This window comes from Moschus berezovskii, chromosome 7, assembly GCF_049115385.1.
Source record: "Moschus berezovskii isolate FMDL1 chromosome 7, NW_MosBer_1.0, whole genome shotgun sequence".
Lineage (NCBI taxonomy): Eukaryota > Metazoa > Chordata > Mammalia > Artiodactyla > Moschidae > Moschus > Moschus berezovskii.
This window is the reverse complement of record NC_142466.1, coordinates 55306662-55329686: the sequence shown is the minus strand read 5'-3', so window position 1 is coordinate 55329686 and position 23025 is coordinate 55306662. Positions and strand designations below refer to the sequence as shown.

Sequence of the window (23025 nt, the reverse complement as noted above, 5' to 3'; positions counted from 1 at the left end):
TCTTCGGCACTCAGCCTTCTTTATGGTGTAACTGTCACATACATACATGACTACTGGAAAAACCGTACCTCTGACTACACAGACCTTTGTTGGCAAAGTGATGCCTCTGCTTTTCAATAGGCTGTCTAGGTTTGTCATAGCTTTTCTTCCAAGGAGCATGCATCTTTTAATTTCATGGCTGCAGTCACCATCTGCAGTGATTTTGGAACCCAAGAAAATAAAATCTCCCACTGTTTCCATTCTTTCCCCTTCTATTTGCCATGAAGTGATGGGACTAGATGCCATGATCTTAGCTTTTTGAATGTTGAATTTTAAGCCAGCTTTTTCACTCTTCTGTTTTACCCTTATCAAAAGGCTCTTTAGATCCTCTTCACTTTCTGCCATTAGAGTGATATCTGCATATTTCAGGTTGTTGATATTTCTCCCAGCAATCTTGATTCTTGCTTGTGATTTTCATCCAGGCCAGCATTTCACATGATGTACTCTGCATATAAGTTAAATAAGCAGCCTGACAATATACAGACTTGACATAATCCTTTCCAAATTTTGAACCAGTCTGTTGTTCCATGTCTGGTTCTAACTGTTACTTCTTAATCTGCAAATAGGTTTCTCAGGAGGCAGGTTAGGTGGTCTGGTATTCCTATCTCTTTATGAATTTTCCACAGTTTGTTGTGATCTGCAGTCAAAGGCTTTGGTGTAGTCAATGAAGCAGAAGTACAGGATTATCTTGTACTATATAACAATGTTTATTTTTATAAAAAAATCAAAGAAATACTAATCTACACACTTTTTAAGACTAGAAATCCAACGACTAAAGCAAAATTCTGTCTTGTTTTCTCTTCATTAAATGTATATGCAAAGCAGATCTTCTTTTGACAGGCAACATAGAGCAAATGAATGAACAAATGGCCACTTATGTAGAATCCGAAACAAGACATATAGACAGTAACTAAGTATCTGCATGTCTATCAAAGAGAGCAGGGGGTTCTTGTCCATTTTCCCTCCATTCCCTGGTGCCTTCCTCATAGTGTTTCCTGTAAACACTGTTTACAGCTGCTGCTGCTGCTAAGTCACTTCAGTGGTGTCTGACTCTGTGCGACCCCACAGACGGCAGCCCACCAGGTTCCTCTGTCCATGGGACTTTCCAGGCAAGAGTCCTGGAGTGGGTTGCCATTTCCTTCTCCACTGTTTACAGCAGCCACTACCTTTTCTAGATTTGTCTCTCCTGTTTTCATTTTATTCCTCCTCAGCAGTCTTAACTTGCATCCTTTGGGTCTCTGTTTTCCTTTTATTTACACCCAGCACTTGCAATCTGTTGATGAGTTATCTGTGGGCCCATTTCCCATAACAGATTGGGAATTTCTTAGTATCAGAGTCATTTTGGTATTTTCTATAATACACAGCAGTATATAATACAGTGAAGTTGCTATTCAAAATAACTGCAAACTGAACCAAATTTCTTGTCTGTCATCCCGAGCAATCCCACTTCTTTGTCAGAAAAGAACTATGCTTGGGATAATATCCTCCATCATTACCATGGACTCTTCCTCGAGAGAATTTTGTTTCTAACACACACAAATGTGTGTGTGTGCTCAGTTGCTCAACCGTATCCAATTCTTTGCAACCTCACAGACTGCCAGACTCCTCTGTCCATGGGATTTCCTAGGCAAGAATACTGGAATGGGTCTTGTCATTTCCTCTCCAGGGGATTTTCCAAACAAAGGGATCAAACCCACATCTCCTGTGTTTCCTGCATGGGCAGGTGGATTCTTTACCACTGAGCCACCAGGGAAGCCTCAAAGTAACATACAAATTTTACTAAATTATCTTTCAAATCCATGGCAGGTTTCTTGGTTTTTGGAGGTTAAACAAGGAAAATCTGATCATACAATCAGTTTGCGGCTCCTGGGCTCTAGAGCAACTGGGCTTCGGCTGTTGAGGCACCTGGACTCAGCAGCTGCGATTCCCAGGTTCTAAAGCACAGGCTCAGCAGCTGTGGCACAAGGGCTTAGCTGCTCCACAGCATGTGGGGATCCTCCCCAACCAGGGATCGAACCTGTGTCTCCTGCACTGGCAGGTGGATTCTTTACCACTGAGCCACCAAGGAAGTCCCTGAATCTATTTCTTCCTTGCATGTATTATAGCTTTATGCCAATGATGGCTCAGAGACTTGTCAAAGGTTTATTTTAATAACAGAAGCTATGCTTCTGGAATAGAAAGAACTAATAAATGTGCTCAGTTTTACAATACATCAAGAGAGGCAAGGCAAAATGTTTTAAAACTTGTGGATTATAGAATTAGCCACCTAAATAATGGATCTTCACTCAGATACTATAAATTCAGATTATATGGAGGAATAAGGGTTCAATTTGGACTGACCACTGCATATTGCAAACATTATTTTTCAGGTACCTCATAGTGAACTAAACAATATGCTCAGTTCCTAAGCACTGAAAGCAAGTACAACTTGGGATACTTACAAATGGAATCTATCTATCTAAAATATGCTTATAACTGATTAAAAGCGATTCATGTTATGGTGTTCGCGCAATGAAAAAATACAATAAATTTGCCAGCTGACGGACAAATACAATAATTCAGCACCAAAGAATGAGTACTAGGTACTATCATGATTTAACCATTAGCTAGTGGATATACCTGGTGTTTTCTTTTTGCATTAATTTGCTTTCTTTGGAAAATGAGGGCAGTGGTACTCTTTATTAAGAGAAAAATCAAGAAGTTAATACTGTATAGCACAGGGAACTCTACTTAGTGTTAAGCGGCAGCCTGGAAGAGACAGGAATTTGGGAGAGAATAGATATATTTATATGTATGGCTGAGTCCTTTTGCTGTCCACCTGAAACTATTACAACACTGTAAACTGGCTATGCTCCAATATAACATAAAACAGTAAACATATAAAAGCAAAACTTCTGGGGGGACAAAGCTCCACTTAGCTCCCTGCTACTGGAGACCCAACTCTTCCCCCACAAGGGCCTTGAAATATTTATGTGAAGTAAACCTTTTCAAAACACTATTTTATTCACCTGGACCAAGGGAATAGAGGTGAGACAGAGGACAATGCATTTATTTAATGCAATGGAGTATGAAGAGATAAGGGTTGTACCAGAGCAGTCTGTGGGAATAAAAATTAAGAGGCAATACACTTCAAAATTATCAAGTAAGGAGTACAATAGCTGGATGTGAGGACCAGGAAGAGTGACTCTGTAGCAGTGTTTTTAGGCATAAAGTACTCACATGTCCTGAAACTATTTGTCCAGACATCCCCACAGCAATGTGGTTCTAAGATATGTTATACCAGTTCTCCTCTTTACTTGAAATATTTTTAGGATGAAATCTACTTTCAATCAACATTCTTCTTATGGCATATAAGGTCCTGACTCCCCTCTCTTCATTCAGGACAGTTCCACTTTGGCCTATCATATTCTATAGACTCTGGGTAAGCTTTTGTTTTATTCAAAATTTTTACAGCTGAAAAGTTTGAAAACCACTGAACTAAAAATACACATGAAGTTTCAGTGGCTCGACCCTGTGAGTAACCATCTATTTTGTATGCAACAACCAAGACACTATTGGCATGTCAGGCTGGATGTACCTTTGCTGTGGGGCTGTCCTCTACACTGTAGGATGCTAAGCCTATACCTGGCCTCTACCTATACATACCAGTAGCATCCTTCACAGATGGTCTGGTCATGACAACCAAAAATGTCTCCAGACCTCGCCAAAAGTTCCTGGGAGGCAAAACCCTCCCCTCCCAGACTCGAATCTGTTTGGGGCCTGTTGCTATTTTATACTAGCTTCTCCTTTCTCTTCAAATACCATGGCAATGTTAAACATGAGCTAATACTACATAAACTGGTGATTTGTTTTTTAATGGTAGAAAGAGAAAAGAAAGCAAGCTAGAGATTTTAACACAAATGTGGGTATTAGCATGCCACATTTTGAAATTAACAGGAGAAAAAGGTTGCTTGGTTACCTGAAACACAAGGCATAAGAAGTTTCTAGGTAACAGCTCAGGCATTTCAGGACCTGAAAGTAAAATCTATTGTCTATAGATATATGTTATTTCAAAAAAAGCAGAGCTATATATGTTGGACTCAGAAGTTGGAAACTTCCATAAACAACCGAGATGACTTCTATTAAATTTACTATTAGGCTCAGGTGAAGAGGGAAAAAGGACTTTTTAAGTGAATAATAAAATACAGAGAATTCACTGTGGGAGAGTAAAAACACGGGGCTTTGAAATAGGACAATCTGCATTTGAATCTTAACTCCATCTGCTTTACTTTCTTATCTTGGGTAGACATTTAATCCCTCTGAGCCCAGAATTAAAAAAAGGAAGGAGTGTATTTAAGAGTTCATTTCCTTACATTGCTTGAAGAAGGGGTCAGTTTTTAAACATCTGTATTTCTAGTACCTGGAAAATAATATAAATGTCTATAAATGAGTTTTAAGTGAAGAATATTAAGGTCCCTTCTTCTTTAAGAGTTATACAAATCACTTTACATTTTTAAGATTTCTTGCTTTTCCAGAAACTTTTAGCTCTACACCTAAAATTATTTACAGTGCTCATGAATGGCTTGGGACTGACCAGGAATGGTAACAAATGGTTTTATCTTTGGGGTTTTTTTTTCCAAAAGTCAAAAACAGGGCACTTGAAAAATGAGGGGGTTTCTTTGTTTTTTTCTGGCCTTGCCTTGCAGCTCGAAGGATCTTAATTCCTTAACCAGGGATTGAATCCATGCCCTGGACAGTGAAAGTGTAGAATTCTAACCACTGGACCGCCAGGGAATTCCTCTCGAAAAATGAGGTTTTATACAAAAAGATTTAGTCCTGTTCTAAACCACAATTCTTACATCTAATAGTAATCTTAATAATGATTATACTATTCAGGTGTCAAGGGAGAAGTCCGTCGTAGCACCACAACATTCCTCCACCAGGGAGTAGCAATTTCTTGCTTTAAAATCAAAAGATATGAGCCAAAATGATGGGGAAGTCCTGGTACAATTACGCTGACCTCTGATTAAGGGGCAGAGTGTAAAACAAGGATGGCAGTTCATCTTATTGCTTTTACAGAGATGAGAAGCTATAAAAAACTAAACATTACCTTTATGAGCCTTTCACTTTATTTCTATGAAGACCTAAAGCTTTGTATACTCAATGATATTTAAAATTATCCTATCAAAGGGTAGTATTGTATCAGTATCCCATTGTTCACACATTACTAATAGGTGACATGCATTTTATCCCGTTCCCCTCACAGCCATCCTCCCATCTCTCTAGCCAACACACAGTTTTCAACTCTCCTCTTTTAATTCAAGTTCAGACATCTATTCAGATGGTCCAGGGTTGCTTCCAGTAACCGGGAGAAACTGTTGTGAAGAACATGCTTATACAAATCCTGCAGCACATCACCTTACTGGAGGTGAAAGAGAAATGTGAAAATATTTTATGCCACTTACAAACACCATACAATTTTTGCTTCCCATGAATGAAACAAAGACGTTTGAGTTTAGATATCAAACTCTTTTTTTTTCTTGAATCTAACGTTTGATAAACTCTTTTTTTTTAATCTAACGTTTGATATCAGATCCCATAGACAATGGATATTTGCTAGATGTGCATAGTTTTTGATGATTCACATGCTAAATAAATGGGAGAAAATGCTTTAATTTTCCCAATATTCAGAATATTACTTCATTCTAAAAGAACTGTTACTTACAAACAGCACTTTCTCCTCCTACATTTTATGCTCTGCTGAACGTTTCTTTATGTACCTCACTGGGTTACATAATCTGTGGCATGAGACAGACAAACGAAACAATGCTCAACATTTTAACTGTATGTACTATTCAGGGTGCTGGAAAAGGAATCTTTACACAAAGACACATCTAGTGTCAAAGTAAACTTCCTATACAAATCTTAACAAAGGACAAATTTAATTTATAAGTGATTAGCTTGAATAAGACATTTAAAATTTTAAATAAATTATGCTACTTTAATCATCTTTTATCAATGGATTTAAATACTTATAATATTGGTCAAGTTTTGATATGCAGAGACAACAAAGTATACATAGGTGATTTATACTCTTCAGGACACTCTCAATCTTGGTTTGGAGTTTGAAAGCTAGGCTTTCTAAAATGCCTGATGTAATCTAGAATTCTAAAATAATCTGAAATTCATGATACTCTAGGCCAGGCAAGTTGACTTCCTAGATAATACGTTCAAACCTTGTCTTGACTAGCAGCTTCTTAGTCTCTCAGGAGCTATCATTGTTTTGAATTAGTTTGGGCTTCTTTATTACTGGAGGTCTTCCTTCAGGCTTAAAGCCTTGTTACCTGTACTTTGGTATTTGTACAAAATTGTATTTCCTTCATTCTGCACTCACTGTTAGCTAGCCTATGGCCGACTTCACCTGCTTCAGGGTGACAGAGGACAGCAGCTCCTCTCTAGCTCTCATCTAGCCTCTGAGTCACATACTGCCAGTACTAGCAGCATCACCATGAGCATCCCTAACTTCAATGACTCCGAGACAGGACAGAGTTGCTGACCTTTGGGTCCATGTGTCTCCATTCAACCATTCTTAGGTTGTTGTGTTGTAAGTTCTCCAGAATTAAACGTAAGATTTGCTACTAATACTGTTTCCTTTTACTTTTATTTTTAACTGAGTCTTTATATTTGAATAAAATATTTGTTTTTCTAGGATTTATAGTATGCAAATTCTTCTGGAGCCATAAAAATATTAAGACCATAAGCAATACACAAAAACAGTGAAAACTCAAGAGCTTTGTAAAATCACTTAGTTCAGAAATTCTTCAGCAAGTTATACCATCTGGAAAATGTATAATAATTGATATGATCTTTTACATGCCGGCACATTCAATGAAGATAAACATAAAGGATGCAGCACAAATTAAAGAGATTAAAATACAGATAATGGGTAGGGAACAAATATTTTTCAATGATTTCCTTTGTTATAATGTGAATCTATTACAACTCTATGGCTATATAAATACTTATTACCTATACTTCAAATTCTTTTAGGAAATAGTACTACAAGAGAAAAATGGAGACTGGTGATGAAATCTCAAAATACCTTTATATTATATATATATAAAAAAAGACCTGTTGAAAATATTCAAAAAACTACAAACTTTGTGGTAGGTCTATTAACTAAAACTACACGGTTAATAGTGAATCAGCATGATGGTAGGGGACAGAGTTAATTTATCCATGGAAATCTACCATTAAATAGTACAAACAGTTGCCAAATTTCCCTACTGCTAATCTGGGCCAATGAGCATAAATTTTAAATTTTCTTTAGATGTGTTTTCTTTGAGGAAGAAATACTAGAGAATACAAAGAAAAGGTTGGAAGACAGGAGAGAGAAAAATGTAGAGCTATTTTAAAAGAGGTCAACTATACCTAAAATAAATACTAAAAATTTGCTCTGAAAGAGCAATACAAAAATAAAAATTCCAAAAAACTGAAGTTAGTCTATCCTTACTTGAGGTTTTTAACCATTCAGTATTAAAAAGAAGCATCTTGAGCAAACTAAATTGCCCAAATTAAAACATTCAAACCTGTTATTCTCAAATAAACAAATTACCCCATAGCTTGGGCTAAAAATCCACAAAAAAGTTGACATAAATTTTCAAAAGAAACGAACAGCAAAGGTTATATTTTTTAGACTAACCTTCCAAACTTTAATTAAAATTTCCTCCCAAAAAGGAAGAGGGAATACATTTAAGGAAGATGTCAGTACTGAATAGCTGAAAGGAAAATAATGCAACAATGAACAAATGCATTCAAATAGCTCCTATATCGGAGAAGGCAATGGCAAGCCACTCCAGTACTCTTGCCTAGAAAATCCCATGGACAGAGGAGCCTGGTAGGCTTCAGTCCATGGGGTCGCTACAAGTCAGACACGACTGAGCAACTTCGCTTTCATTTTTCACTTTCACACATTGGAGAAGGAAATGGCAACCCGCTCCAGTGTTCTTGCCTGGAGAATCCCAGGGACGGGGGAGCCTGGTGGGCTGCCGTCTATGGGGTCACACAGAGTCGGACACAACTGAAGTGACTTAGCAGCAGCAGCAGCAGCAGCTCCTATATAAATGATCAAATTAAAATTCATAATTGTCAAAACAATATCACACGTACTGATCCTAAGCCTTATATTTAAAATGATCAGTTCTCTCTTTCAGGCAGAAATTACCCTCCAATATGGCCCTTACTCAGCTGAGCTAAAGGATGTGAGGAGGCAGCATCAGGACATACATAAAGCTGATAAAACAGAATGCCAACATTACAGAGGAAGGGAAAGGACAGAAAAATGAGAAACAGAGTCCAGTGCCTTTTCGTGTAGACCCAAAATTTCAAAGGAATGAAATTATAAGTTATCAACCTAGTGATTTACTCATGATACTCAATTTAAGCCATTTCAGTAATCTTCATGGGTCCAATTAAAAGCTTAGATGCTTTTAAAGATCCCCTGTAGTAGCAAATATCATTATCTTGTCATTGGGAAGATAGAATTTTGCAAAATAAAAACCCTAGTCTAATTTTTGAACAGAATGCTATAAAAATGGTATTACTTACTTAGGGAAGAAGGGGGAAAGGAATGATGAATCTACCTTTTTAATCTATTTGCCTCACAAGCCAGGATGCAGCATGTAAGATGAAATTCTAGTCCACATGGAAGAATGGAAATTTTTTCTCTATTCCCCCTAATATTTATCTGGACACAATTCTGAAAATCAGGAAATGAAGTAATATGATACTGATGAGGTAATTAAGGAACTTAACTTACCATTTTTTGGGCTTTGATAATGGTTTGTACTTGCTGTATTTTACTCGCCATTCAAGAACTTCTTTACAACGCTGACATACTCCATCATGAAGTTTTGCATTAATTTTCTTAAAAAGAAACAGAAAAACAAATTGAGAATCTCACTAGTGAGTCAGCATTACAAACCCCAAAAGGCATATGAGAAATTTAAGTTTCTTTTTAAACAGCAACCTAAATTTAACCTGCATAACATTTTACAGTGTACTATGTGTTTTTATGTACATCATCAATTTGGCTCTTTATGAAAGCAAAGATTCTTAACTGGATGTAGCTCAGAATCATCTAGGGAACTTTTTAATTTCCTGGCAGGAGTATTTTAAGCACATCGTCCCCACTGATTCTGATGCATATTCAGTTTACAATTCAAACTACATAGTTAAGATATTTGCACTTAACTATATGTAAGTTACATCTCAAAAAAAGTAGAAGAAAATCCAATCATATTTTAAGCCTACTGTTTTGACAACTCTACTGAAAAATGAGAAATTAAACTGAGATATTAGATAATCCCGAATTGTAGTCTGCAGGGGAAGGCAGAGACTAAGAAACTTGAGAAAGGAGGGCCAGGGAGAAGCAGCTGGAAGCAAGGAGATATTTAATTATTCAATTTAATCTTTTTGTATTCTCATGTAAAGATGTCTTAGAAAAGTTACCCTGATAACCTGGATTCTTCAAAACAGAAGATAAGTATGTGCATATGACTGGTAGAAAATGGGATTTTTATGAGGAAAAAAATTTTTTTCCTTATAATATTCTTCTCAAAATGTGTTGGGAAATAAGAAGGAAGGAAAACTTTTAAATGTGTCATGCGTTCTCACAACAGCTTTGTATTTTGTAACATGTTCATCTGACTCAAGACCTAGACTACATATTTCCAATAAGTACTCTGAGTATTCTCTAACTTGTTTTGGTTGTGGAAGCCTAGTCTTTGCCTACTGTTGGAATAATGAATAAAGGATAGTTTAAGTTCTCGTTCTCTTTGCTTCTTTTCTGTTTTAAACTTTTCAAAAGGAGAAAAACAAAGCATCTCAAAAGATGCAGATTCTTTGGTAGGTTATTTGAATACTGAGTTAAAAGCACAATGTTTTGAAATCATCTGAAAGAGAACAAAACTTCAGAAGAGCGCTTGATATTCTTTAACGCTCTAAACAAGAAGGTAAGATAATGACAAAACATTTATTCAAAGAGAAAATATTTCAAGGGTATTTTCAAAAAACCATAAACTGAGCTGTGAATATATTATGTTTGAATTTAATTCTGTGGTAAAAAACATATTATATTACTTATGAATTGTGTATGGGTATTCTTTTCTTCCTGACCTAGACCGAGAGTCCCTGGGAAAATAAATCCTGCATGCCATTATATTCTCTCTTTTCTGTGGCTCATTGTTGCCACAAAGAAGGAAATCTGCCTAATACCAAATTCCTCTTCTTATCAACCTTGGCACCTAGTTATCACAAACAGGGTTTGCTAAGAAATACCCAGAACTAAGGTTCACATTTCATCTGCCCTCTGTTGCCTAGAATATCTTACCAAAAGCATTGCTTATATTTTCCCAACTCCAACAATAATAAAAAATAAACTAATGATGATCTATGATTACAGTATGAATGTGATATAAACTTTCTAGCTAGCATATTCTTACAATGCACACCATTTCATTACCTGCAATTTTATTATATACAACACATTTTACTTGTTAACTGGCGAGCATTATTTGGTTTCTTGCTTGCTTTGTATCCAATTTCTGACCAGTTCATCTTGATTTACAAAGCTGTGCATAGTTTAGAAACTGGTTTCTTAAGGGTGGATCGACAGATCGACAGTATAACAAAACAGGTCTTTGTGGGAACTTGTCCTGTGAGTGACGTGTGAAGCAGTATAAATGGAGATGTTGTACAGCATTCACATGACCAGCAGGCACCACTACAAAATTAAACTTGATTTTCATGTGTTAAGAAATCATTGAGAAAAGGAATGAATAAATGAGAATGAATAATACTTCCATTTAAAATTACTACAGAAAGAAAACTGTGTACCTTGTTTTTGCTGTATTTTGGCAAACTAGAAAAAGTGAATTCCAGAGACGTGAGGAAAGCTTAATCCTAGTTTTAAGGAATCACTCTGCCTGGAGCAAAGGGGGTGGCAATCTTACATTACTCACAACTGTGTTTACAACTAACCCTGCCCATTTTGGCAATTAATTTTAGCATGTCCCTTATGGTAGAAAATAATAGGTTACTAAGGTTAAGATTTAAGCATGTTCAAATATAAAATCAAAACTTAGTTTTCTAAGTACAAAAGCCTTTAAAGATAATTTAGTTTAACAAGCTACTTCTCAGATCTTTAAAGGAAAAAAAATAATCAGTGGAAGATTCCACTGGACTTAAGAATCCTAGCTAAAAAAAGAAAACCTTCTTTATCAATGAATACTTCTTTTAAAGTTAGAATAAACTTATCATAAACTTGTGTATCAGAGGATACTCCTACATCATATATATACATAAAGTCCTAAAAACCATCTGAGCCATTATTAATTCATACAACATATTTTATAGTGTTGTTTTAAACATTCTGCTGTCCAACAATGGATCAGTGGTAATATAAAACATTAATCACCAAAAAGAACTATGTGATGTGAAGACTTCAACTCTCAAGAAGGTAGCAAGAGCAAACTGTAAATATAACATCTGTATCAATATGCTGATGCTGAAGAATATTTTATAAAATATAAAGTATCCTTTAATAGAAGGAAGATACTACTGTGTATGAAGGGGAAGAATTCGAATATCATTCAAGAGCAATTAATGTAATTTTCATTAGGATTTTTTGTATGTCATAATCCTTTCAGAAATGCTATAGATAAAACAATGGCACATTTGCTTTTCATTAGTTGAAAAAAAAAATAAATTAAAAAATGAAATTCTCAAGAAAAATGCCAACTCTAACTGTAGCTGAATTTCAATTTCCATGGAACAGAATGCCCTCGTTCTCTCCCCTGCCTTACACCAAAATAAGGTATTTGCTGCCAATATAGCTACAACCGTGTTACTCCATATTTAAGTACATTTAAAAGTATATATTTTTTAATTTTCTAGTAATACTCCTTTTATTCTAAATTTGGTTAGAGGATAAAGGATCTCTGAAATTAGGAGCAAGATATTATATGACTAATAAAAGTAAGTGTGAAAATCAATATTTGGGGCTGTGACTTCCAAATCATAAGCTGTATTTTCTTAAATCCTTTTAATATGGCTAGAATATTGTTGGACCTAAGTATCTTACAAAATAAATATAACCAAAAAAATAGATGAGGGAATCAGATTAAGGGAAAAACTAGAGTTGGGAGGGAAAATCACAAAGCAGCCAGAAGTACAGCTGGGAAGTACACCTGCTAGAGATAGGCCACAAGTGAGATGCGAGTTTTCTAGTAGCCAAAAAAAAGGTTCTGCTCACTTACCTGATTCAAGGTCTGTAACGTGCCAAAAAGCCAGTTTCTCAGAAGCAGCACATCTTTTCTTATTATTAAAACCTGAAGTTTCATTTTCCCAGAAATGATGCCATACGATACAGTAAACAATGCTCTCAAAAAACATCCTTACACTACAAAGCATTTCACAGAGCTGTTTTCTATCCTGGTTCTCAAGTAGACAGTGTTATGTAGTGCAGTCTAGTAAAAAGTTATTTTCAGGTGAAAGTGAAAATGAAGTCACTCAGGCATGCCCAACTCTTTGGGACCCCATGGACTGAATTCTCTAGGACAGAATACTGCCGTGGGTAGCCGTTCCCTTCTCCAGGGGATCTTCCCAACCCAGGGATTGAACCCAGGTCTCCCACATTGCAGGCGGGTTCTTTACAAGTATTTTTCAGGTATGCAATGTAAATACAGATATCTGATACTCATAAGATCTATAGAAATGCACTGCAAATCATAAGACCATCTTCAAAGAATACTTCTTCCCAATCAGAGTTCTAAAAACACTCACCTCTATTACAAAAAAATTCAAACACACAGAAAAAATTAAAACAATACTAACGCATAATCACATACATTATCTAGAGACAACTGTTAATACTTTCCATCTTACCTATTCATTTTTCATGTGTTCAGTTCAGTCGCTCAGTTGTGTCCAACTCTTTGCAACCCCACGAACTGCAGCACGCCAGGCCTCCCTGTCCATCACCAACTCCTGGAGGCCACCCAAACCCATGTCCATTGAGTCAGTGATTGCAAATATCAAGATTCTTCACCTCTCAATCATATCTATCCTAGAAATAAGACTTTTTCCTACTTAACCACAATACAGAAAACCACACCTCAGAAAAATGAAAAATAACTAATACCATTGAATGCAGCCAGTCTACACTGAAATTTCCTCAATGATCCCTCACCGCCCCACACCCCAACCAGTATTCAAGTACAGTTTGTTCTCTCTCTTTTGGGCTAGCGGGATCTCCCTCTTTTATCCTCTACACTGATTTTCTTTCAGTTATATTTTTAAAAATTTTTATTGGAATATAGTTGACTTACAATGTTGTGTAATTTTCAGGTATACAGCAAAGTGAATCAGTTATACACTGACATTTTTGAAAATACCAGGCACATTATCTTCGGGAATATTCCACATTCTATATGTGTCAGATTGTTTTATCTTGGTGTAATTTAACTCATTGCTTTATGTGTTTTTATTTTCATTATCTTAACAATGTTTTCCTAAGAGAAAACCTTTTCATTTGCAATGAAGGACAACTTTTTTTCTCTTATGGACAATGCTTTTAATATCAAATCTAAGAAGTCTTTGAAGAATCATGATTTTCATCTATGTTTTCTTCTGGAAGTGCAGTAATTTTTGGCTTTACATTTAGTCTATGGTCTATTTTGAGTTCATTTTTGTACATGGTACAAAATAGTGGTAGGAGGTTCTTTATAAATTATCTATGGGTGTCCAATTTCTAGCATCACTGAATTGTATTTTTTGTCAAAAGTTAAATATGTGTGTCTAGTGTGGACTCAATATTCTATCATATTAATCTATGTTTACTTTTTCTTCAATACCACCCTATCTTGATTATTGGAGCTTTAAGGTCTTGAAATCAGTGCTGTGCCTCCCCTAAATTTATTCTTTTTCAAAACTATCTAGCTAGTCTACTTCTTTTGCTTTACTGTATACATTTTAACATCAATTTGTTAATTTCAACAACAACAACAAAAAGCCTGTGATGACTGCAATTAGGATTATACTGAAACTATAAATAAATTTGGGGGAGAAGTGACATCTTAACAATATTAAATATTCCAATCCATCAACATTGCACTCCTGGGATAAACCTCACTTTTATTTGTTGGTGAATACAATATGCTAATTTTCCCTGAAGATTTTTGTGTTTATGTTCAATGAGAAATACTGACCCATGGTTGTTTATTTTAATAATATCTTTGTCTGGCTTCAGTGTTTAGTTCAGTTGCTAGAGGATTCAGGTACAAGGGTTAAAGGGACTTAAAATATAAGTAAAGATTTTCTATATGTTAGAAGAACACTGGACTATTAAAAATCTTGTAGGGGCTTCCCTAATGGTCCAGTGGTTTAAAATATGCCTGCTAAGGCAGGGGGCACAGGTTCAAAGCCTGGTCTGGGAGGATCCCACATGCCAAGGAGCAACAGAGTCTGTGCACCACAACTACGGGAGCCCACGGGCTGCAACTACTGAAGCCTGAGAACCATACAGCCTGTGCTCCACAGAGAAGCCACTGCAGTGAGCCCACACAGTGGGCCCCCGCCCTCCACATCTAGAGAAAGCCCGCACCATGAACCGAAGCCCAACGCAGCCAGAAATAAATCCTGTAGGATAAGCTCAACTCCTTATTTCTAAATAATCGTAAGTACAATTGTATGTTTAAAAGTGGTTTTTTGGTCACAAACTGAGAAAAATTTTATGCTAACTAGATGAAATTAAATTACTATACTTACAGTTGGCCTTTGGTTTATTACAAAACACTTTAGGAAATAGAATTTATCTCTCAATAAATATGAATGGGGCAGGGGAAAAGACAGAGTTCAAACTTCAGCAGTCTGTAAATTTTGTTCATCTCCTTACCACTTGGTTTTGCAACTAGTCTTTTCCCTTTAATACTTTTTTCCCACTGTGTATGAACAATGGTATACTATATTATATAAATTTCTTATGCCAAGAATTTATTACTTTCGTGGATGAAAAATAACTTTACTGATCAGTTTTTTTTAATTATTTTTTTTTTATTTTACAATATTATAGTGGTTGGTTTTGCCATACATTGACATGAATTCGCCCCAGGTGTACATGAGTTCCCCCTCCTGAACCCCCCTCTCACCTCCCTCCTCCCTTTATCCTCCCTCTGGGTCATCCCCGCACACCAGCCCCGAGTATCCTGTAACATGCATTGACCCTGAACTGCTGATGCGTTTCACATATGACAACATACATGTTTCAATGTCATTCTCTCAAATCATCCCACCCTCACCCTCTCCCACAAAGTCCCAAAGACTGTTCGATACAACTGTGTCTCTTTTGCTGTCTCGTATACAGGGTTATATTTCCATCTTTCTAAATTCCATATATATGTGTTAGTATACTGTATTGGTGCGTTTCTTTCTGTCTTACTTCACTCTGTATAATAGGCTCCAGTTTCATCCACCTCATTAGAACTGATTCAAATGCATTCTTTTTAATGGCTGAGTAATACTCCATTGTGTATATGTACCAAAGCTTTCTTATCCATTCGTCTGCAGATGGACATCTAGGTTGCTTCCATGTCCTGGCTATTATAAACAGTGCTGCAATGAACATTGGAGTACATGTGTCTCTTTCAATTCTGGTTTCCTCGGTGTGTATGCCCAGGAGTGCGATCGCTGGATCATATGGCAGTTCTATTTCCAGTTTTTTGAGGAATCTCCACACTGTTCTCCATAGTGGCTGTACTAGTTTGCATTCCCACCAACAGTGTAAGAGGGTTCCCTTCTCTCCACACCCTCTCCAGCATTTACTGCATGTAGACTTTTGGATAGCAGCCATTCTGACTGGTGTGAAATGGTATCTCATTGTGGTTTTGATTTGCATTTCTCTGATTATGAGGGATGTTGAGCATTTTTTCATGTGTTTGTTAGCCATCTTTATGTCTTCTTTGGAGAAATGTCTGTTTAGTTCTTTGGCCCATTTTTTGATTGGGTCATTTATTTTTCTGGAATTGAGCTGCAGGAGCTGCTTATATATTTTGGAGATTAATCCTTTATTAGTTGCTTCATTTGCTATTATTTTCTCCCATTCTGAAGGCTGTCTTTTCACCTTACTTATAGTTTCCTTTGCTGTGCAGAAGCTTTTGATTTTAATTAGGTCCCATTTGTACTGATCAGTTTTAAGATTAAAACTATATGAGCATCTATATATAAAGATTCAATTATAGAGATTTTTATAAAAATTAAAAAGAGGATAAATCTTATCCCTCAGAGATTCTATTCTATACTTTTCAGCATTTCAATCACATATATTTAGAGAAATTTGTATTTTTATGTACATGGTGTTTTATAACTTTTCATCAATTTTTTTTCATATTAGCATATATACTTTTAAAACATGTTTTTATTGACTGTATATTATATTCTTTCAGAGTAATACTTTCACTTAACCTATTTCCTGATAGTTTGCTTATTTCCAACTTCTGACTGAATACATATGGTTTTCAATGTATTATGTAATAAATATCAGAAAACTTCTAATGACCATGCAAATTCTCATCACATTATATTTACACATAACAACTTCTGATCACATTTCAATAAAACAGTAAAATTAACAGGAATTTTACCAGAGGTGAAAACTCACGGTAAAGAATAACTGTCCCCTTCTTAAGTACGGTACATAATTATTTGGACATTAAAGCAAATATTTCCTAGTACTGTCTATAAAAATTTGTTTTGTTTTCTTATCCTGGCAGTTAAAATTTTAAAAAGAACAGAAGACACTGCCACTTTTCTTTTCGAAAAGGGAATTAAAAATGCTTCTTGCCAGGAATTCCCTGGTGATTAAGTGGTTAGGACTCAGCACTTTCACTGCCATGGGCCTGGGTTCAATCCCTGGTCAGGGACTAAGACCCCACAACTGTGCAGCTCAGGCAAGAAAGAAAAAAAAAAAAAAATCATCCCTGCTATAATCAACAATACCACAATTACTAGAGATAGAAACACTACTATATGATCCAAAATATTAATACTGACTTCTAGTCACTTAAAACTTTCAAACATACAAACTATTTCAGTGTGATAAGAAGCAATAGTTTGAATGTCTATTACTCTCAGAAACACCTTATTTGGACAAGTTACTGAGTCTTACTATTTTTATGTATTTTATTATTTCACAAAATGAGCTAGTCATATAAATAGACCAGAAATACTTTTGAAGTGAATTCTAGTAATAAAATTCGTTTGTCATTTAAGGAAAAATAGAAAACCAAAGTTACTACAGGCTTACTTCTTAAGAAACTACACTGGTTCAAAGTAACTAAAGAGATTAGCTCTCAACATTTATAAGCAAACTATAACTTTTAAAATTCTTAAATATTTGATATAAATACATATGGACGTGAAATACATAAACATTTCAGTTACCAATATTTTATTTTTCACAATATAAAATTCCAATTAAGAGAGACCTAGGGGATAAAGTGAGGTACATTTCTACTATATGCTAAAATAATTATTTTTTTCCCCTGAAGTCTAGTCCATCTTCGTCTCCTTAACACTATCATCCAAGCCCTTAAAATACCAATACCAACCAGAGAATTGAAAACATGTACTAAAAATACTCAAATTCTCCTCTTGTTCAACATATTTACAATATGAGCTTTTCTAATCAAGAAACAATATTGGATTCCCTTGCTCACTTTTTTTTTTTTTTACTGCTGAAACCTATAACAAACGACATCTGCAAAAACAAACAATTGCATTTTCATCCAAAGACTGAATATAAAACGGGCCCTGATCATCCTAAACAGAGGACTATTCTCTCAAAAAGTGGGTAGAGCTATTGTCTGTTGCAATTATACAGAAAGGGTCTATGTACAAACTACCTACTGATTTATTTCAGTAGCCATGCAAACTACTCAGGTTCTCACTGACAAGCTTAATGCAAACAGACACTTAAATGGAGCCACACCTGCCTACAGGCAGAAACATGCTATTGCAGTATCTTCTGGCAGTAGCAAAACCTATTAAGAAAGCCATTTCTGTTTTCCAAAGTATATTTTACTCATTTACTTTTAAGTAAAAATTAAAATAAGTTGGTGCTGTGAATTTTAACAAGCAAATATTTCTGAAGGATCTGAACAACCAAATCATTGTACTGATAAACCAATCATATCTTTTAAAAGGTGTGGTCAGTTGGAATGAAGAGCACTCTGGTTTAAAGATTTTTAATTCCCTCCATATTGTATTAAAAGGGACAATTCAGGAGGATATGTTATGAATGTTTAAAAAAATTTTTATAGAAGGATTCACAATCCAACACTAAGAACAAATTATAAGCAGAACATAGAATAATCTCCTGAGGACAAGAGAAATTTTGCCCTACAACAATTAACATTGGGAACTTAGTATTTTAAGATAATGTACATTTAATTATCTTTAAGCCATCTTCATTATTAACTATAGGACGTTATTAAATAAATAACCCAAAAATAACTTCTCTAAAGTGGCAATAGCTTTATTGTCAGAGTAGTTTTACAGGAGGTAAGTTTTTTCTCTCAAAATTTTGCTGTAAATGGTCAAAATGTCAATGGTTTTATCCAGGAATAACTTTTGTCTTTCCTGAAAAAAAGACTCACCTTACATATGATTGTACTTCAAACTTCATTTGCTCCTTCTCAAGATCCTTTGCTAATACTTCTTCCTCTGATTACCCCTTAAGATGATCCATTCCTCAACAGTCATCAATTCACTCACTGACCTGCCTTCCCTGTCTCTGTTTCTTCTTCAACTTAGAAATCTGTGCAGTGCTCCTTTCTTTCCACACACTGTGTGAGTGTGTGTGTGAGTGTGTGTATGTTACTCACTCAGTCATGTCCAACTCTTTGTGACCTCATCGACTCTAGCCTGCCAGGCTCCTCTGTCTATGGAATTCTCCAAGCAGTAGTAGGGTGAGTAGCCATTCCCTTCTCCAGGGATCTTCCTGATCCAGGATTGAACTTGGGTCTCCTGAATTGCAGATTCTTTACTGTCTAAGCCACTAAGGAATCCCTTCCATACTCTTCACTCACGGTCAACATAACCTATAACTACAGCTTCAGTAATGAGCACAATGAAGATTACTTCCAAAACAATGCACAATCCTAATGCTTCTCTGGAGGTCCTGATATATCAGAATGCATGAAGGACATCCATTTTCCTCCTCATGGAAATCACTGAAACACCTCAAATCCATGCACTGAATCACAATCAGTATCTTGGCATTAAAATCTGTTTCTCCTTTGTCCCAAACGTCATCTTAAACTCTTCTTGTAGTCTCAGGTATAAAATCTCAGGTCACCTTTGACTCCTCCCTCTCCTACCAAAATGCCAGTATTGACAAAATCAATTTTTCCACAAGGTGCCCAACTTTTTCTTCTACTTTATTATCCCCCCTACTTCAGTATGCTGCTGCTGCTAAGTCGCTCCAGTCGTGTCCGACTCTGTGAGACCCCATAGATGGCAGCCCACCAGGCTCCCCCGTCCCTGAGATTCTCTAGGCAAGAACACTGGAGTGGGCTGCCATTGCCTTCTCTGCTACTTCTGTATATCAGGTCCTCATTTCTATCTGTACTGTTAAAGCAGCCTCCCAAATGAAGACGGATTAGAAACTAAAAAGATAAATGGAGACCAAGCTGTCAACAGTTATGTCTAACATCTGTCCATATGCCTCCTCTGGTCAGAAACTTACATTCCTTAAGGCATTCCTAAGACTGAAATCGAGACCTCACCACAATATGATCTCTACTTTTCTTTCTGGTCCTATCACTGTCTTTCCTGCCTATGCATTTGGGCACTCCCAAGTAAACAAATCTGGCAGATACCACAATCTGCCTCCTCCTGTGGCTTTGCTCTGCCAGTCCTTTTGCACCACACTCGCATGTCGAAGTTCAATTCTTCATTCAAATCTAGGTTTGTGTTCCAAACAACCCTCCAAAATCCCATGTAGTATTTTCCATCTCATTCAATTCAAAAGATGTACACAAGGCCTATAATGGCCAGGCATATATAAGATATAGGGGTACAAGAGAGAAGTAAAGTCTTTATCCTTGAGCTAGTAAGCAGTCAGAGAGATGGCTTTGGCAGTGTGGAAATTATAACAGAGACAGACAAAGGGTGCTTTGGGATCATCCTCTACCTTACAAAGGGCAAGTGCCACTGCAAGGGAAGGACACATGAAATATGAGAAAGTATACGGCCCTTTGGGGAAACTGCGAGCAGTTAGGAAGAGCCAAATAAGCAGCAGATAAAGACAGAACTAGAGGGAAGTATGGGGATCTGTAAGGAAGCTGCTGTAGTAGAAAAATAATATACTAAAACATTAAATTTGGCTGTAGCAGTGGGGACAGAAAGATAGGTACAGGCATGGGAGATAATAAAGACAAAAAAATGATCTAGGTTCAGTAAGTAGTTAGAGAAACGATGACCAGAATAGAGTTAGGGCAAAGCCAAGCCTTTAGGGAAAAATGGCTTTTAAGTCCATTCTCAAACTCTAAGGTACGTAAGACCCAACCCGAAAGCAATTAAAAATCAGATTTCCAGGCCCACTGCTCCCTGAGATTGTGATTTGTAACTCAGGAGTTTCTATTGCATAGACCACACGGCAGGAACCTGTGGTAAAGTGATGGGGACTCCCCTAGAGCAAAAAAGAGCTCAGACAATAGCCTCCTGTGATAGCAGTCCCTCCCACCTTCCTTAGATAGACCTAATATACAAATGAGGAGAGTATGATCACTGGAAAGCTAGTCACACAGACAAGCATATCAATCTGAGTATCAAATATAGGGGAAGGTAATTAACAGAAGACCACGTGGTTTGAATCCCATGTATGTCAGAATCTCCTGTGAGCTGCTGCTGCGTCACTTCAGTCGTGCCCGACTCTGTGCGACCCCATAGATGGCAGCCCACAGGCTCCTCCGTCCCTGGGATCCTCCAGGCAAGAACACTGGAGTGGGTGCCATTTCCTTCCCCAACGCATGCATGCGTGCTAAGTAGCTTCAGTCGTGTCTAACTCAGTGCGACCCTACGGACAGCAGCCCACCAGGCTCCTCCGTCCACAGGACTCTCCAGGCAAGAACACTGGAGTGGGTTGCCATTTCCTTCTCCCTCCTGTGAGCTACTTGTTTAGAATGATGATTCCTAGACTCAACCCAAGATCTACTGATCAATAAAATCTTTATTTTATACAACTCTCCAGATGATTCTTAACCACGTCAAAGGTTAACAACCACAGGCAGCTGAAGCAAGTTGACATTTCCAAAGAGAATATGTTCCCAACCTTACCTTTGCTACTGGGAGTACTACTAGTAAGGGGGTGATATGCTTATCCTTAGAAAAAAGTTGATTACTATAGTTGAAACACCACTGGTTACAGTGAGAACAATAATATTTATATAGTATCATCTTAATCAACATTCAGTTAATCATATCATTTCCTCAAGACATTAGGGGAAAAACAGGTTTTTTTTCTATTTTACAGACGAAGAGAAAAATCCAAACAGGTTTAACAATCTTCCAACACTTACATACCTACAAAGTCATATAACCAGGGCTCAAAACCACACCCTCTGACTGCGAATTCTGTATTTTGCTCCATCATTCTATCCTGTCTCTCTTTTAGAATCTCAGTCTGATTTCTAGTTTCTCCATTGAAAGCGTCTCTATACTGGGAAGATGCACTTTGATTTCCAACCAAGTAACTTAAAAGAAACCTTTGAAACATACAGTATTGACTAGACTATTTGTATACTAGAGTAATGGATCAAATCTCTGAGTCTCCAGAATAGCCTCAGAACTGACAGGAAAAGCTATGTTAGAGACACAAATCCAGGATCCAGAAGACCTATTACTTAAGAAGCTTTTCTAAAGTCTAATATCAAAACACATCATACCAAATGTAATTTATCCTGGATTCTCAGTCTGTATGTTTAAAGCGTCTTAATTCAGACATGGTTCACACTGCTCCAGCACTGTATAGAAACCATCTGTTTTTCTACTCTGACTTCCTCATGGTCAGGAAAAATAGAATTTATAGAAATAGTTTCTGGCCTTTATTGCTGTTTCTGGAATTTAGGCCAGTTCTAAACATGCTGAAAGCTGGGAAATTCTTCTTCACTCGTCCCTGTTTTCTAAAGCTTCCTTAGGTATTAATAAAATTTAAACAGACTAAATCTCAATTAGCTACAGAATCTAATATTAGGAACATGCTGGAAAATCTGAGTAATTTCTAGATCAGTGATGATCAACTTTTGTTTCTCCCACCACTATTCACATCCCCATGTTACCCTTATCATCAAATACAGAAAATAATACAACTTAATTAACAGGAAAGTAATGATTATTTTGGTGAAGACAAGGAAAAGAGATCCTGATACATTCTTTTCCAACAGAGGATGTCTCTATGAGAACTAGAGGAGACAGAGCTAAGTACATGTATTTCTATCTTCTCAAGAAATCTACTATACTTATCATTTAACTCCCTGCTTGGTTGTTTACAGTTCTGGTCAATGTTCTTTTGCTTACACAAGTCCTTGAGTGATTTTATATCTATGGGATATGTCTGTACTTTGGTCAGGTGTCTAGACAAAAGCATGCTTCAGGAAAAGTTACTTATGTGGTTTACTATAAAACAGGTCTTTTTTGGTTTTCATTATAGAAATAATAGCAAACTAAATATTTTTTACATAAAAGACTGCTATCATAAATCTATAAACCACACGTCTAATCCTTTATAAAAATTCTCCCTGCTGCTATTTTTAGAACATTCCTGTGGCTAGGGGCAGGCATAATTATCTTCATTTTGCAGATGAGAAACCTGAGGCTCAGAGAATTAAGAGATTTGCTTGAGGTCACACAATTAATCAGGACAGCAGAGGCAGAACTCATAAAAAGATGCCT

General features: G+C 36.5%; 1 protein-coding gene across 1 annotated transcript in view; it reads right to left on the bottom strand.

The window, feature by feature from the left end:
• The window catches only part of C7H9orf85 (chromosome 7 C9orf85 homolog), a 69723-nt gene that overhangs the window by 23781 nt on the left and 22917 nt on the right, over positions 1–23025 (bottom strand). Inside the window, exon 2 of the mRNA XM_055428383.2 lies at positions 8837–8943. Coding sequence (XP_055284358.2) covers positions 8837–8943 — 107 coding nt within the window. The remainder of the gene's footprint in view (positions 1–8836; positions 8944–23025) is intronic.